Genomic DNA, 18572 nt, shown 5'->3' on the forward strand with positions numbered 1-18572 from the left:
TTACTCAACTATGATGGACATTATTTGTAGGACTCAACTTTATGGCACTTAGGTCATTTTGAGGGTGTCCTGAACACCACTTTCTTTTTGATGAAGAGATATGGAGGGAGAAAATCCACTTGTGCTCTGTACAAAGCCACCTGCCTGTGTTGGCTGACAATTAGCAGGCAGCCATCAGTCTTAGAGAATACTAAAGCCATGCATAGTTTGACATGTGAAAGTGCCATTTATAAAGAGCTAGGAATTTCAATGAAGTCATCCAGGCCGGATATCAATTTAGCTGAAATGAGTCCTTTAGCTGTGACATATTTAAGAGCTATTACAAATTCGTTAAGATGGAGCTAATTAAACATGGATTTTTGTCATTGTGAAAGATGACGGCCCCGGACTCGCAAATCTGATTTTATCTTTATCTCACAATTTTTCACATTATCCTTTCTAGGGTGTGTCCTCTTGATTACCCTTGCCAATAAAAAAGGCAGAAGCTGTTTGATGACAGCACAGCCTGGCATGATTATCATGAGCCTATGGCAACACTTGTCTGATGGTGCCACATGAAGAGAAATTAAGATGAAGAAGGTTCGCATAACAAAATGCCAACTTGGTCTGTTGTGGAGAGCAGAGCATTAATGCTCTGGGGCTGAATGTATGCTGTGCCTATCTCGTAGAAAACATAATTGGAAGCCTAAACTCACTCTTTCAGTCCACAGACGCCATGGTGGCATTCCTGCCACAGTACATAACTGAGAAGTGACCACAGAGAATGCATACCCAACAAACTCAAGAGCTTTCTAGTCCTTTAGACCAACACTTTCCTGTCCCGGGGCATACACAGAGTGTACCATGCCGATAGAGTCACAAACCCGTAGAGCTGCTGATACAAATGAGAAAAAAACCCAAAAACCAGAAACAAAGCACAAAGATTGCACTTTCTTTGAGATCAACACACAGCACAGGCAGGGGAAAATGTTCTGAAATTAGCAGCTAAGGAGTTGCAGTGATCAAGAGCATGACATAAGGGGTGCCTAATCCCATCGAGCCACTTCCTGAGTCTTGGGTGTAGTCTTCCCTCAGCCCTGCAGCAATGGTATGACCCAGCAGGGGACCCTGGAAAACTTACAAAAAGCCAGGCTGCCTAGTCATTGTCTAGTCTGCTTTTCAGGCCTCCAGATGCCTAGCCCAGGCAGGAGACATGGATGAAATGAAAGAGGTGACTGGTGGCAGGAGGCTTGGCCAGGAGCACTCTGGAAAACCAGGTCACTCCCACAGAGGCCATGAGAAGATTTACTCCAAGAGAAACCTATCCATTGGAGAAAAAGGAGAAGGTTGGCATCCCTATGAGAGGCGGAGAGAGAAGATCCCAGAGACTGAAGAAGATTCCCAAAGCAAAGGTGGTAGGATTCTATGTTCTTTGTGTGTGTGTGTGCGTGTGCATATATATGTGTGTGTGTAGGTTGCGGGAGTAGGCAAAGCAGCAAGCCTCAGAAGGTGTGACCCTCATATACTGAAATAGTGAGGAAAATCCAAGGTGAAGGCCAGATTCTTTGGTTATGGGCCTGGCCCTCTGAGCCACTTTCGCCATCTGGACTGATGGAGGCTTTCCTGCAGCAGGCGTGCCAGGCAGCTGAGGTGCATCGATAGTGACCAGAAAAGCCGGGCCCTTGGAGTCAGTGGGCATCTGGAGCAAATCAGCCGTGGCGAGTGGGGCTCGTATAAACCTGCGTCCCACTTGGAACCTCCACTAATTAACTCTTACCCAGACTTCCAGAGATAGGTTAGGGAACAGTCACTCACTACTGTCCTCCTCTCCACCCACAGCAACCACCATACAGAGCGAGGTGGCTAAGAGCTCCAGGCACAAGCGAGGGAGAAGCCCTGATGGCTCCCTTCCCAGTCACCAAAAATAAAGTGGGCACCCAGAAGAGAAGGTGAGGGGCGACCATCCCCCACCCAAGCGAGAAGAAAGGACAAGCCTGTCTCCATCAGAGCAGGATATCAGGACAGGGGGAGGTAGTTTCTGGGTTGTGTCTTTGCAGAGGTGGGGGTGAGGACACCTGCCTTGAATGGCCAACCAGCACCTAGAGGAGGGAGGGGACAGGCACTGACCCTGGTGAGATGCTCCCAAAGCCCTAAAGGGCTGAACGACGGAGGTCCAGGACTTGGCAACCATTACCACCAGATCTTGGGAGGGACCGCCAACCTGGTTTGGTGGGGAGTGGGAGATGGGAGAGTAGGGATTGGGAAGGAGCCTGGTGACTTTGGCCATGCCGTTTATACTCACCAGAACTCTTCTGTTTTGTTTCCCACGCAGGTTTCGCCCACTCACCAGCGCAACTCAACGACAGGAGGACCCTGCCCAGAAGTTTGGCAAAGACCACCGGTGCGGGATGTCGCCAGGACAGCCCAGAGTGCAGGCTCGCCTTTCCAAAGCGCCGCCGCCGCCACTTGTCTCCAGAAGCACGCGCGCCTCTTGCAGTCCTGACGGCCAGGCTATTCAACCAAGTAGGTGCGCTGTAGGTGCGCTGCAGGTGGCCCTGGACGAGCTGCGGGCTCCCGGGGGCGCCTTCGTGCGGGTGCCCGCCAGTGGCACGGAGCCCGAGGCCTCGCAGCGCGCTTGGCTCAGCTGGCAGCTGGCACACACGGGGGCCACCCTGCACTGGGCGCTCGCGGTTCTCGACACCCGGCTCGCTGCGCCGCCCGGGCTCATCTGCCAGCAGCCCTGCATGCCCGGTGTGCCATGGGTTAGCGGTCCAACACCCAGCCAGTGTCCTCGCCCAGTCCCTTCTGCCCTAGAGGCAATCCCGACTCAGTGCTCTCAACTCCCGGTGCCAGGGTCCCAGGCTTCCCCCCACAGCTCTCGGGAAACCCACCTATCCGAGAAACCTCTTTGGGCGTGGACCAGCCTCCGCTCCTAGAAGGATTCTAGCGCGGGACTTACGGGTCCAGATTTCCAGCAGAGACCCGGAAGGAGGGTTTACAGAGGAAAAGATTGCTTTTCTTCCAGGGGCTCAGATAACTACGACTGTCATTGATTAAGACTTTTCCCCATTCTGTGTTTTCCTCTTTTATATGAAAAATAAAACCTATTTAAAGAAACATAGATGTAGGTGGGACATAAAACTGAGATTCATGGACATAGATAAAAGTAAAGTGGTTGCTGGTGGAGGGGGCGAAGGGAGAAGAGAGGGATAAATAAATATATGATGATGGAAAATGATTTGACTTTGGGTAATTGGATGAAATATCCCCCATCAAATTCAGGTTCTCAATGAGGAGTATTGTGTTCACTTAACCTGCTGCTTCCCTCCCCCCCCCCCCCCACTGTGCTTTTATCACAAAAGAAAAGACATCATCAAGATTAGTCTCCTCTCCTTATAAAACAACGGCATCTGCCCAATGGGGCTTTTTCTCCAATTCCGCTTCTTACCCTAGCTGTCTGGAGCCGGCGCCGGGCGCTGCGGCTCCGGTTTCCGGGCAACTGGCTGCTCTGGCTGATTGGGAAAAGCCAGAATTCTGCGTTCCGGTGAAACCTGCGGGCGCCGGGGGCAGGATGTCAGGCACCGCGAACCCCTCTACCCTAAGTAATTGAGGCGGGGTTCTGCCTGCTCGCACCTCACCACTCCAGGACGCGCCAAGGACCCAGCCCTGCGGCTGTCCGCCTCCAACCCACCCCGAGACCCCGCGGCTCCGTGTACGGCGGAGCCCTGGCCAAGATGGCGGCGCCCGCGGGCCAGACCCCGGGGCGCCGCCATCGCCGCTGCAGGACCCGCTGAGGCTGCGCTTGCTTGGGCCGCCTTGTCAGCCTCCGACTGCAACCGGATCCTGACAGAGCCGGAGGCCGTGGACCGGAGGAGGAGCGCGAGGGCCGCGGAAGAGGCCGCTTGTCCACCGGAGATGGCTGTGCCAGAGCCCGGAGGCAGCGCGGCGGTGAGCGCGGGGAGGCGGCGGGGCGGTCTGGCGGGCCGAGACCGTTTCCTTGGGGGTCGGTGATAGGAGCGTTACTGTTGTCTGCGAAGATGCGGGCTTCGGGAATCGGAGTGGATGCTGGAGGGCCTGTGGGACCGGCGTTAGCGTTTGGAGGGATCCGTGGAACGTGCTGTCAGACAGTGCTGCCCTTGAAGGGATCTGTTTTGAGGGATCTGCGGGGACAGTGATGGGGGGAGGAGGCTTGTGTCAGTGGCAGTCACGGAAAGGTCACTTTGGAAGGCTGTGGGGATCAGAAACGGGGCTCTGTGGTCTGTCGGAGTTTGGGGAGGTCTGCGGGATCCAGCGATTATTGTGGTCGCGGTGGTCGGAACTGGATTGTCCCTTTCGGTGTGCAGAGGCGCAGGGAGGTCGGCTAGCAGGGTTTATTGTAATAGTTACAGGGAGGGAATGATGATGGTTTGGAAAAGGGTTGAAGTTGTGAAATGAAAAATCACACTCAGAATACGTACAGAGGTGAGCCGATAGGATTAACTGATGAAGGGATATGGAGCATGGGGAGGAGAAGAATCAAGAATTCCATCTAGACTTTTGGCCTGAGGAACTGGATAGATGGCAATTCTTAGAAAGAGTTGTGCTTGAGAAGACCAGATTTGGTGGATATATGTGGGAACCAGGTTAGATGGCAGTGGTTCTGTTTTGGCCCCGTCCAGATGCTCATTACATGTCCAAGTAGAGATGTTGAGTAGTTGTTAGATTTGTGAATCTAGAGCAGAGGTCCCCAAACTTTTTACACAGGGGGCCAGTTCACTGTCCCTCAGACCGTTGGAGGGCTGGACTATAAAAAAAAACTGAACAAATTCTTATGCACACTGCACATATCTTATTTTAAAGTAAAAAAACAAAACGGGAACAAATACAATATTTAAAATAAAGAACAAGTAAATTTAAATCAACAAACTGACCAGTATTTCAATGGGAACTATGGGCCTGCTTTTGGCTAATGAGATGGTCAATGTGCTCCTCTTACTGACCACCAATGAAAGAGGTGCCCCTTCTGGAAGTGCCGCAGGGGCAGGATAAATGGCCTCAGGGGGCCGCATGCAGCCTGCAGGCCTTAGTTTGGGGACCCCTGATCTAGAGTTTAGGAGAGGTCTGGAATAGGAAATCCATGTTTGAAAGGCATCAGCATAAAAATGGTATTGAAAGCCATAGAATTGGATGAGACAACCTCGGGAGAGAAGGCAAGAAGAAAAGAGGGCCAATAACAGAGCTCTGAGTCACTCTGACATTTAGAGGTCCAGTAGGAAACAAAACAAACAAAACAAAACAACGAAGCCAAGGGGTGTGTGTGTGGAAAACTGTGAACGTGGGTGGTATCAAAGAAGAACAGAGAAGAAAGCTTTTAAAGACAATGGGGGTCATCAGTTGTGTCTTATGCTCTTGTGAGTCCCAGAAGTATGACTACAGAGAATTTGGCTTTAGCAAGATGTAACTCAGTGGTTATTTTGAGAGAATTTGGCTTTGGCAAGATGTAGCTCAATGGTTTTTTTGATTGAGTAAAGCTCTTTTAGTGGAGTCGTAAAATCCTGTTGGGATGAGTTGAAAGAATGGGAGGTAATGATGTAGAAACAGCAAGTATAGATAACACTAGGAGTTTTGCTGGTAAAGGAAGCAAAGAAATTGACATTGGATGGGACATGAGATTAAGGGATTTTCTTCTGATGAATGATATTAAGGCAACTTTCTATATCAATTGGAATGATCCAGTAGAAAGGGAAAAACAGTACAAAAGAGAACGAGGTTAACTGCAGGGGTAAATCCTTAACAAGTAAGTTGAGGATGGGATTCAGAGCATAAGTGGACAAACTGGTCTTAGGTGCGAGAAGGGACAGTTCTCCCATTTTTAACAAAAATGAAGACATTATATGCATTTGGAAACAGGATAGTGGAATTGGTGGTGACAAGGTAAGGTAGTTCTTGTCTATTTGCATTTCTTTTCTCTTTGAAGTATAAGGCAAATTCATCAGCTGAGAGAGGAAAAGGAATAGATGGTGGGGATTTCAAAGAGAAAGAAGAGAACATTTGGCATAATCACCTTGGAAAGAGGACTAGGACACTGACAGTATTGGATGCACATTTGAGATATGAAACCTCTTCCAGATTACAGACTTCTTGTATCCTTACTGACTGAAAGAGCAGAGAGAGGAAGCAAGCTCTCTTGTGAGTCTTATAAGGGCATTAATCCCATTCATACAGATTCTACCCATATGACCTCATCTAATTCTAATTACTTCCCAAAGGCTCTATCTCCTAATACCATCATATTGGAGGATGGGATTTCAACATGAATTTGGAGGAGAAACAAACATTCAGTCCATAATAGGGATATTTCTTAATATGGTTTTTGTTTCTCAAGAAAAAAATGCAACCCTGGCCAGTTGACTCAGCGGTAGAGCATTGGCTTGGCATGTGGAAGTCCTGGGTTCAATGCCCAGTCAGGGTACACAGGAGAAGCAGCCATCTGCTTCACCCCCCCCCCCCCCCCCAGCCATGACTCGAATGGTTTGAGCAAGTTGATCCTGGGTACTGAGGATGGCTCCATGGCCTCAGGTACTGAAATAGCTTGGTTGCCAAGCAATAGAGAAGCACCCCAGAGGGGCAGAGCAGCGCCAGGTAGGGGGCTTACCCAGTGGATCCCTGTCAGGGCACATGCAGGAGTCTGTCTCTCTGCCTCCCCACCTCCCCACCTCTCACTTAATAAGAAAAAGAAAAAAGAAAAAAATGCAAAACTGGGTAGAGAATAGGTAATTCTATATAACATCATGATCAACAGTGAATAGTAAAAGAAAGAGCAAGTCATTATTATCTGTCTAAATCTCTCACTGACATGGGTAACATTAGACTGAACAAGAATATGCTATTCCAGGGATCGGTAACATTCAAAGACGTGACTATGGCCTTTACCCAGAAGGAATGGGAGCAGCTAGATCCTGCTCAGAGGAGCCTGTACAAGGATGTGATGCTGGAGAACTACAGTAACCTGGCCTCTGTGGGTAAGGACAATTCCTTCGTAATTCCAAATATGTCCACTGTGATACCTTCTCTCAACTTATCAAACTTGATATGTTCGGCCTTGATTTTTGAGTCAAGGAATTTTAATCCCTTTTGGGTGCTAGGCAGGATACTTGTGCTCTTGCCTCCAAAACCAAGGTCTACTCTGATGGAGTATGTGGCCATCTGCACTGTGAAATCTCAGCGTCCATATACTTATCCTTTAGGGGATCTGAAGCTCAAATATCAGGGCTTGCTTTCTGGGATGTTTGTTGTTCTAATATTCAGTGTCTGCCATTTCTCATGAACAGGGTATCAAGCTGCCAAACCAGACATGATCTCTAAGTTGGAAAAAGGGGAAGAGCCATTGGGGAAGGGGAAAAGACCCAGACAGCGTGGTTCGAGTGAACTAGCAAGATTGAAGAAAATAGGAACCAGTGGAAGTAAGTTCCTAATTTCTTAGTGGTAACTTTGGAATTATTCAAAGAATAATTTATTCTTAAATTCTTCTTAAAGATCCCAGATCCTTCTTTCTTAACCAGGAAGAGGATTTTCAGACTACAAAGACTTTTAAACTTTGGAGTTTCTAATATTTCCTCTTTCTACAAACCTGTCCATGTGAATGGTTCTCATATAGGCTCTCAGTTTAGGCTAAGTTATGTTTCATTAAGGAATGACCCCACAATCTTAATGGATTACAACAAGACAGATTTATTTCTTGCTCAGGCTGCAGCCTCTCACATGATTTTGTGAACCTTTGTTGAAAGAGCAGTCCCTGCTTGGCAAATTCTGGTCTCGTGGCAGAGGGAAAGAAGAGTGAGTGAACCACAGTATGACTATTAAAAATCACTGATGGGAAGTGGTATTTATCTTTTTCTGCTCACATTTTATTGGTTAATTCATTAGAGCAGATCCCCTGACCACGCCTGAATTCAGCAGGTAGGAATGCATAATCCTTCCACAGGGAGGGTTCAGCTGGCCTTGCCATGGGACCTGCAGGTGTAATCCTTCCTCAGGGAACAATAATACAGTCCACTACATCACTCAGGCTGTGGTAGTAAAAACAGTGAAGACCAGAGCTCTAAACCTTTCATACCAGCCCCTCGGATCCTTCCATAGAGTGTCTTTCCTCAGCCATGTTCTCCACTGTTCAGTTTTCAGAAGAAGCAGTAACACCACTTTGCTGTTCTCTGAAACTCATTTCTGCTTACTTTATTTAAAGCAGGGCTTTTAAAAATTATCATTGTTTTAGCCCTGGCCGGGTCTCTCCGTGGATCGAGTGTGTTCCCATCACATCGAGGTCACGTGTTTCATCTCCAGTCAGGGCACATGCGAGAAGCAACCAATGACTGCACGACTAAATGGAACAACTAAGTGGAGCAACAAGTTGATGCTTTTCTCTCTTTCTCTCTCCCTCCTTAAATCAATGGAAAAATGAAAAAAAAATTATTCTCCTTTTCTCTAATATATTTTTTTTCTTCCTTCCTCCACTAACACTCATGATATCCCATGATATGAAATTTCTCTCTTAATATATTCAGACACTCTTGGATCTGTCCTCTTTTCCAGTCTCTGGCATGATGCTCCTGACCCTAGTTACTTTCCATTTTCCACCTTTCACTGTGAAGTGTTCTAGATTTGTGGTCTGCAGTGCATCGTCATTTACATTTTTTCCTTAACCTTTGCAGTCAAATGCCACAGATTGCACATCTCTATGTAAATTTCTGACTTTAAAGTGACTACTGCTTACCTTCTAGTGCGTAGCCTAATAGTTCTGACCAGCCTGGAATTGGTGCCTACCTAGCTTGAATTACACCACTTGAATCTGATTTTACCTGAGTGCCTCTTGACCATTCTTTCCCCAGTTCCTCTTCCTTCTCACTTTGCTGAGTTGCCCCTAAGGCAGGGGTCTCCAAACGTTTTACACAGGGGGCCAGTTCACTGTCCCTCAGACCATTGGAGGGCCGGACTATAAAAAAAACTATGAACAAATCCCTATGCACACTGCACATATCTTATTTTATAGTAAAAAAACAAAACGGGAACAAATACAATATTTAAAATAAAGAACAAGTAAATTTAAATCAACCAAGTGACCAGTATTTCAATGGGAACTATGCTCCTCTCACTGACCACCAATGAAAGAGGTGCCCCTTCCGAAAGTGCGGCGGGGTGGATAAATGGCCTCAGGGGGCCGCATGCGGGCGTTGGGCCGTAGTTTGGGGACCCCTGCCCTAAGGTATGTCTTCAACTATCTCTTCTTTTTTCTATGGTATTTCCCTCCAAGGAATAATCCTTTGGCAAATACAAGCTTTTTTTTCTACACTTATGACTTCCAAGGTAAATTTATCTTGTCCAGGTAAATCTTCAACTCCTTTTTGTTGGATTCATACTTTACTTGCTTATAAGATAGGTCCCTCAAAATGAGTGCCAAAATCGAAAGCTTTGTCTTTCTTTTTAAATTAGATCTTTCTTTCACTTTCCATATTTTTATCAGGCTCCAGGCTGATTTTAGTAAGGTGACCAACTTTTTTACAATGAAAAGGAGGACAAAAATCAATTGAAGAAGACAATATCATAAATAAAAGAAACATTTTATTCATTGCAACAATAATATGCTATAATATGATAAATGCATAATAAAAACATTTGTAATATTTTATATTGTAATTTGCTTACATGCCTATTAATTTTTAATAATAATTATAAGAAAAGAGTACTCATTTAGATACAAATACATCATATCACATGCAATGGATCGACTCTGCATCAATCGAATACGGACATTTACAGATTAGTCTTCCAATACCAAAAAGGAGGACATGTAGGAGGACACTTTTTGAGGGAGGACGGAACTTACCAAAGAAGGACTGTCCTCCCTAAAGGAGGATGACTGGTCACCTTGATTTTAGGCATGTCTGCCATAGAATTTCTATGAATCTTTGCTGTCTGCCTTCTCTCTTACTATTCTCTCCTCAGCTCCTGGGGCCTTCCCCCTTTATTCTCACTGATATCAGTCATCTATATTATCACATAACTAAATTGCTTCAATTCTTAGGTGTTACCACCAAACATTAAAATATTGTTATTAATTATGCCATTACAGTCCCTAAATTAGCAGAATGTCCACAATATCTTTTTAAGTTTTCTCTGACCCTGAATTTTCCAAGAGTCCTTGAATTTCCTGAAACCAAAGGGACCAGTCTTTTAAATAACAAATGAGACCTCATGAAGTTTTTGATCCATTCACTAATGGCTCTAATTTTGGTGATCTTTACTTTTCTCAATGATATGTGGTGTTACAACTAAAAAATAATCCTGAGTCATTGAATACATTTCTGTCATTGCTGCTGTGACTGTCCTCTTGGTTCAGGTTCTTATATAGTAGTACTTGGAGGTTCTTCAAAGTACTGTTCTATTTCCTCCAATTATTTTCTGGGTCTAATGAGCTCCATTCTTCAGTTTCTGAAGTTATAGTCATTTTAGCTTAAAATGCATGTCTTAGTTACAGTCTCACATTCAGGACAAGCTTATAGATTTAAATACATGCTCTGCCACACCCAACTCTCCCCTTAGTATTACTCTATTATACCAGTTTACAAGTTCCGATTCCTCTCCCTTCCCTCTTGGTACATTTCCCTTGTAGTTCCTGCTAGTCAGTGTCAGTTAGGACCAGCCCAAACCATCATTAGTAGAGGCTGTTATATCGGTATACCTCAAGGGAAAAGGCTTGAGTTTTGATCCCCCCCACCCCTGAATAAAATTTGCCTCTCTTCTCCCCAACATCTCAGCATCTTCGGGCATTGGAAGATGCAGCCTTTGCCACGCTACGTAAAGGTTCTTGATACACTGTTTCTCTTAGGATGCTTGCATCACTTAAAATTTCCTAAATGGAAAAGCAGCGAGCAATTCTGATTCTCCCTACTCCATCTGTATCACCACTTCATCTACACTTACACAATCTGATCTTCTATCCCATGGGAACTAATCTCTGAGGAGTTCTCCATAAAAGTAATATTATTTCCTGGATGTATATTCAAATGCCATAACTCTTTTCTGTTTGAGCCCAATTTTCACTTTTTCTATGGAATGTTTCTTTACCACCAAGACAGCAATCCACTTTTTATTTCTTTTTGAAGTCATGGGGTCTCTTCTATCTGCTTCTCTCTTTGAGTCTGTTTAATTTCCACCCTGAAGCTTTCCCACTTTTCCATGTATGTAGCTGAAATGGCAGCTCTCAGGTTATGCAGATGGTCTCTTTGAAGACATGTGGTTTTGCACCTCTGCTTTTCTGTACCTGTATGCTTCATCCTGTGTACTGATGAATTTTCTGTTTACATAGGGGAAATATGGACTTATTGTACTGTTTTATATAGTTTTTTTAAATCTAAGAACCCAGTGGAGACTAACTAGAGTCTCGATTTTTACGAGGAAGACTTTTACTAGACATCTGGGCTTGAGCCAGATGTGTTTCCAACTGCGACCACGGAAAGCTGGATTAATATAGTAGAGGCTGTGGAAGTCAAATGCTATGGGCGAACTGGCAGTTACTAAAGCTGGGCAGCATGGGCTGAGGAGAGGCCTCAACAAGTCTCAGCTCCAATCACAAGCTCTTTCAATTTCATCTATTTCCTATTCACCGCTGCTTGTGTTTATTTCATCTTCCATCCCAGGTTGTGAGGTCACATTTATAAAGAGTCAAAACTTTTTCTAATCACTCTTGTTAATTTTCTTTTACTGTTTTTACTAAAGCACTTTCCCCTTCAAGTCCAAGAGAATAGGGACGTTTGTGCTTGATATTTTATACACTTTGGGATAGTAGGCTTGAGAAAGGATTCAACCCCACAACAGGGCTTTCTTTGTAAACTGTATTCTTATATATGAAAATGCAAAGATTCATAAGAATGTCTCACTGAATTCCATTTTAGAAGAAGCCCAGCAAGATGATGACCAGCTAGAGAATCACCAGGAATCTCAAAACAAACTCCTTAAGGAAGCTGCATTCAAGAAAAAAACTCTGACTAAGAAAAAAGGTTATGAAGATAGTTCATTAGGTGGGAAATATGTGAGTACAACACAAGTTTCTTCCCAAAAGATGCTTCGTAAATATAATTCACAGGGAAAAAGTTTGAAACAGAATTTACACTTACCTGGTCACATAAAAAACTATGCAAAAAAGAACCCTGATGTAGCTAAAGAGCATAGGAAATCATTTAGCCACAGTTTATCTGATGCAAAGAGAGACAAAAATCAAACTGGAAAGAAACAAAAATTATCTAACCATAGCTCATCAAAGAGACATGACAAAACCCAAATTGGCAAGAAACATGAGAAATTAGTTTGTCATGGCTCATCCCATACTAAATGGGACAAAGTTAAAAGTGGAGAGAAACATGAAAAGTCAGCCACCCAGAGCTCATCTCCTACTAAGCGTGACACAACTCAAGCTAAAGTGAAACCTTATGAATGTGATCAGTGTGGAAAAGTTCTCAGCCATAAACAAGGACTTGTCGACCATCAGAGAATTCACACTGGGGAAAAACCATATGAATGTAATGAATGTGGGATAGCCTTTAGCCAAAAGTCACACCTCGTTGTACATCAGAGAACTCACACTGGAGAAAAACCGTATGAGTGTAAACAGTGTGGCAAAGCCCATGGTCATAAACATGCCCTCACTGACCATCTGAGAGTTCATACTGGGGAAAAGCCCTATCAATGTACTGAATGTGGGAAAACCTTCAGACATAGCTCGAATCTTATTCAACATGTGAGATCTCATACAGGTGAGAAGCCCTATGAATGTAAGGAATGTGGAAAATCCTTTAGGTATAACTCATCTCTTACTGAACATGTGAGAACTCATACAGGTGAAATACCATATGAATGTAATGAATGCGGAAGGGCCTTTAAGTATAGCTCATCCCTTACTAAACACATGAGAATTCATACAGGTGAGAAACCTTTTGAATGTAATGAATGTGGGAAAGCATTCAGCAAGAAGTCACATCTCACTATACATCAAAGAACTCATACGAAGGAGAAACCCTATAAATGTGATGAATGTGGAAAAGCCTTTGGACATAGCTCATCTCTTACTTACCACATGAGAACGCATAGGGGTGAAAGTCCCTTTGAATGTAATCAGTGTGGGAAGGCCTTCAAACAAATCGAAGGCCTTACTCAACATCAGAGAGTTCATACTGGGGAGAAACCCTATGAATGTAACGAATGTGGGAAAGCCTTTAGCCAAAAGTCACACCTCATTGTACATCAGAGAACTCATACTGGGGAGAAGCCCTATGAATGTAATGAATGTGGGAAGGCCTTCAATGCAAAGTCACAACTTGTCATACACCAGAGATCCCACACTGGAGAGAAACCCTATGAATGTAATGAATGTGGGAAAGCCTTCAAACAAAATGCATCCCTTACCAAACATGTGAAAACTCATTCAGAAGAGAATGCTCATGAGTGAAATAAATGTGGGAAATCTTTGAACTGAGTTGAAGGTTCTGTTTCACCTTAGAAGTCTTCTGAAGTTAAAGGATGTTAGAATACCTTTAACAAGAGGTCAAACCTCATATAAGAGAATTTGAAATGAATCTTCACATAGAGGCAGTCAAGAGTTTAAACTTGATACTAAATCTTTTATAGAAAATACTGTTTTAAAAATATTCAATTATTGTAAATGGCCTATATGTTCAGATTGAAATATAAAGTTTTTAAAATTGTTAATAAGTTCAATAAGGAAAGCACTAGAGAAACAAATTACATATGCTGAAACTTTCTGAGCTGCTTGAGTATTGTGTACTTAAACACCACATATGAGAACAGAATTTATTGCCAGGTATAAATATCTGTGGCTATTGGTATGAGACTCATCTTTGATATTATCATCCAGCTCTTACTGTCTTTGTTACCTTCTGCATTATAAAAAAAATAACTTATATTATTTATATAAAAAATGTTAACACAAAATTAAGAGTATATGAAAGAAAGCAGCTGAGGATACACAGGTGCTGGTAGAAAATGATGTTCAGGATACATTGTTAAGTGAAAATAGCAGGTTGCTGAACAGTGTTGTTGCTGTTCCCACTTGTGTACAGTAGGGTGTGTGTGTTTGCCTGTCTCTGAATGTACACACACACACACACACACACACACACACACACATTTGTATGTGAATAGACTTGGTTTGAAAAATACAGATAAAAGTTAATAGTGGTTGCCATTGGATACAGTATTACAGGAGTGGAGTCTGGGCTGGGAGAGAGGCCTCCTTTTTATTGTATACAATTTTAACTTTTTTATCAGATACATGTATTATTTCCACAATTAAAATCCTTTTAATATGCATAAATCAATGCTAATTAAAATTTTCAATGAGCCCACTCCATGATGTTGTTTGATAAAGTAAGTTTCTGTGCCTATTCATGAATGATATTGAGATTATTGTAAATGATCTATGTGTAAGAATATGGTATTAAATTTGATATTGAATTCACAAGGACTTCTATTAAGCATGTTCTTTCATTAAAATAATAAATTATGACCATAACTTGGCACTGTTTCTTCTACTTGCCATTTTTTAAAAGGCTGAAGATGATCTGTGATTATAGCTGAATGAAAGTGATTTTCTGAACAATCACTCCATTTTACTTTATTCGAAGAACTTAAATACAACACCTCTATCTTGGGTATCATGTATTGTAACAAACAGCACAGCTCCCTGTTTTTGCCCAGTAGCCAATCACTGCACTCTCTCTTAGTGAATCATTATTTTTAAAAAATAATTTTTCCCATTGATTTGAGAGAGGGTAAGGAGTCAGAGAGAAAGAGGGGAAGAGAGAGTGAGGAGCATTAACTCAATGTTCCACTTAGTTGTTCCATTTAGTTGTGCACTCATTGGTTGCTTCTCATATGTGCCCTGACCAGGGATCAAACCCATGACCTCAATGTACTGGGGTAACGCTTTATCACTAAGCCACCTGGCCAGGGCTCAGAATCATTCTTAAGCATGCATTCCAGAAGGGACTATGAATCAATATGGGTTCACATAGGAAACCCACTTTGCACTGCACACCTAGAACTTTTTTACTCACGAGTCATAGATAAAAAAATACAGTTGTACTATTTTAAAATTTACTTGTTACACTGAAAACAGTGACATGAGAACAAAACCAGTTTTGTAATATAGTGATATTTGACATGTATTCATCTTTTACATTTTTCACAGCACCTTCTCTACATTATCACTTGTGTTCCTCCAAATAAACATATGAGCCAAGTAAGCAAGACCTGTCATGGTCAGTACTGCTCAGTATATACAGTGTGTCCGTAAAGTCATAGTGCACTTTTGACCGGTCATAGGAAAGCAACAAAAGACGATAGAAATGTGAAATCTGCACCAAATAAAGGAAAAACCTCCCAGTTTCTGTAGGATAATGTGGCAGCATGTGTGCATGCGCAGATGATGATGTAACACCGTGTATACAGCGGAGCAGCCCACGGCCATGTCAGTTGCAATGTGGACGGTACAGAGGAAAGTTCAGTGTGTTCTGTGGCTCGGTAAATTCGAATCCGTAACCAAAGTGCAACGTGAATATCGGCGCATTTATAAGAAGCATCACCACATAGAAGTAACATTACTCGGTGGGATAAGCAGTTGAAGGAAACCAGCAGTTTGGTGGAGAAACCCTGTTCTGGTAGGCCATCAGTCAGTGACGAGTCTGTAGAGGCTATACGGGATAGCTACCTAAGGAGCCCTAAAAAATCTGCGTGAGCCCACATCAAACTGCACTGAATAGGTATGAAACTGGGAGAGTTTTCCTTTTATTGGGTGCAGATTTCACATTTCTATCGTCTTTTATTGCTTTCCTGTGACCGGTCAAAAGTGCACCATGACTTTATGGACACTGTACTTCACCTAGATACTAGTCTAGCATAATGATGGGCTCTCAACAAATATGTGATTAAATGCCATCTTTGTGAATACTTCCCCATCAAGTGCCTGCCTTTCTGAGCTCCTCATTTTAGAGGATTAAAAGGTATAAATATTGAGAATGGAATTATACATATGTGTGTACATGTATTGAAAGATCTCCTATATTATACTCTCTTTACAAAGGAACTTACTCTCAGGGGAATGAAAATACAATGTGAAAGTAATTTCATTTCCATTAGTAATTTATTACCAAATGGAAGTCTAGCAGTATGCATAGGATGACCATCACTGTCCAGAGCTGTCAAAAATCTGCACTTTTAAGAAGGATAGGACAGTTTTAGATGATGGTTAGATTAAGTTTCCCACACTTCTCGGAGAACTCATAATAGTGCCCCACCTGAAATAGGAATACAGGTATGCCTAAGCAGCAGAAATGAATGCCGAAAGCTATCCAGTGCAGTACAAGTTAAAAGTATTAGTGAATGAGGAAATAATATCTAAAAATTATTGGAAGTGAACAGTTAAAGAACATCGACACACTGAGGTGACTAAATCTGCTGTTATGGCACAAAAGCAGCCAGAGACAATATGTAAATGAACGAGCATGGCTGTGTTTCAATAAAACTTGATGAAAACAGACAGCAGGCAGGAGTTTCCCAAGGGCTGTAGAATGTGAACCCCTGAATTATATTACACATATAAAAGAAATATTAAGGTAGGAACTTACAAAGCAAATGAGACTCCCCTAATCTTTGGTAAAGAAGTCCCTCCCTCCCTCCCCAAACAGGAATGTGCGTGCATTCCCAAGGGAGGAAACCCTAATTGAACAGATGTGGAGGTGGCTCAGTCCGCTCTAAAGTCTGTGAGAACTTACTGTTCTGTTGAGACTTCCCTTCTTCACCTTGTTTTCCTGATAAATTCCTGCTCCTCTTCCAAGACTCACTTTTTAAAATTGTGTTGTAATGAGATAGAGCAGTGGTTGGCAAACTCATTAGTCAACAGAGCCAAATATCAACAGTACAACGATTGAAATTTCTTTTGAGAGTCAAATATTTTAAACTTAAACTATATAGGTAGGTACATTGTTATTAACTTAATTAGGGTACTCCTAAGCTGGCCTTTGCGCCTGCACATGGTATTTTGTGGAAGAGCCACACTCAAGGGGCCAAAGAGCCACGTGTGGCTTGTGAGCCGGGGTTTGCCAACCATTGAGATAAGGTATGTAGCAAAACGGCTGTAACCAATAAGAGCTAAAGGGACTGTCAAGGAGATAGTAGACCAGGGGTCCCCAAACTACGGCCTGCGGGCCGCATGAGGCCCCCTGAGGCCATTTATCCGGCCCTTGCCGCACTTCCGGAAGGGGCACCTCTTTCATTGGTGGTCAGTGAGAGGAGCATAGTTCCCGTTGAAATACTGGTCAGTTTGTTGATTTAAATTTACTTGTTCTTTAATTTAAATATTGTATTTGTTCCCATTTTGTTTTTTTTACTTTAAAATAAGATATGTGCAGTGTGCATAGGGATTTGCTCATAGTTTTTTTTTATAGTCTGGTCCTCCAACTGTCTGAGGGACAGTGAACTGGCCCCCTGTGTGAAAAGTTTGGGGACCCCTGTAGTAGACCAACCCCAAATGGATTTATGGCTTAGAACCAGTGGAAGACCAGCTTGATCCAAGAAGGTGATGGATTTCACCTTATGGTGACCCCTAGCCTCATTACACGCTCACTGTAATACATTACCATACTAAGCAACATACCACACACCACCATGATCAGAAATAGCAAACCCATATAAGGACACAAAATGGCCCAAGGGGCTCTTCCTAGAAGTCTCCATCCCTTTCCTGGAAAAGTCTTGAATATTCTTCCCCCTTATTGAATGCCTTACCCCTTGCTTAAACAAGCCTCAATAAAAGACATAAATCCCAATAGGGAGGGGCTACTCTGTGGAATAGCCCACTTTCTGTCTCACTGCTTCACTAATCAGCTCTGTTTTACTTAAAACTCTATGCTGGCTCATATCTGAATTCTTTTCTATGTGGACTTTTGGGTCCCCAAACCCCCAGAACACCTGTATCACTAAGCCTTCCTGAGAGGCCCTTCTCATGCCCCCACCAGTGCCACCCAGTCCCTGACAGTTAGCCACCTCCTGCCGTGCCCAGTCAGCACCATCATGCCCCAGTCACAGCACTGATCACACTGCATTGTCACTGTCAGACTCTGAGCTCCTCCCTTGCATTACCAGACATGGCAGTAGTAAATGTGTGTGACTGAAGGAATGAGTGGAGGAAGAGTCAGAAGACATAAATATATATCTAACAAAACAGGCAGAGAAATAAGCTGATATGACATACTCTAGCCATGAGTAGCTGCCAGACCAAAGGGGAGAATGGCCACAAACACTGAAATCCCAGTCCCAAGCAGTGACAGCTGTGATAGGTTAAGGCATATATTGTTGTACCCATAAAAAGGAACAGATGCTTGGAAACTCTGGGAAAAAACAAAAGACAAAAACAAACAAGAAAAACTTGAGAGAAGAGGATGTTGGAGCCCAGCTTTGAAGCATGAATAGTATTTTCCTGGCATATGGTTGGGGAGGATATTCCAGAAGCATTAAGTCCACAGTATCTGGTTTTAAGGAGCTAGTGA

At 43.3% G+C, this 18572-nt stretch overlaps 1 protein-coding gene across 2 annotated transcripts; it reads left to right on the top strand.

Moving 5' to 3' along the window:
* The first annotated feature begins 3612 nt into the window (after positions 1-3612).
* On the top strand, positions 3613-14515 carry ZFP37 (ZFP37 zinc finger protein). Of its 2 annotated transcripts, none has more exons than XM_066256490.1 (4): positions 3613-3927; positions 6854-6980; positions 7290-7421; positions 11907-14515. In XM_066256490.1, the coding sequence occupies exons 1-4, from the start codon at positions 3895-3897 to the stop codon at positions 13454-13456; spliced, it is 1842 nt and encodes a 613-aa protein (XP_066112587.1). In that variant the 5' UTR covers positions 3613-3894; the 3' UTR covers positions 13457-14515. The 2 variants fall into 2 exon arrangements, with proteins under 2 accessions (XP_066112587.1, XP_066112586.1); XM_066256489.1 differs by having other exon boundaries at positions 3791-3927; positions 11910-14515.
* The last annotated feature ends 4057 nt before the right edge of the window (positions 14516-18572 follow it).

Source organism: Saccopteryx bilineata, chromosome 2 (genome assembly GCF_036850765.1).
Source record: "Saccopteryx bilineata isolate mSacBil1 chromosome 2, mSacBil1_pri_phased_curated, whole genome shotgun sequence".
NCBI classification, from domain to species: Eukaryota; Metazoa; Chordata; class Mammalia; order Chiroptera; family Emballonuridae; genus Saccopteryx; species Saccopteryx bilineata.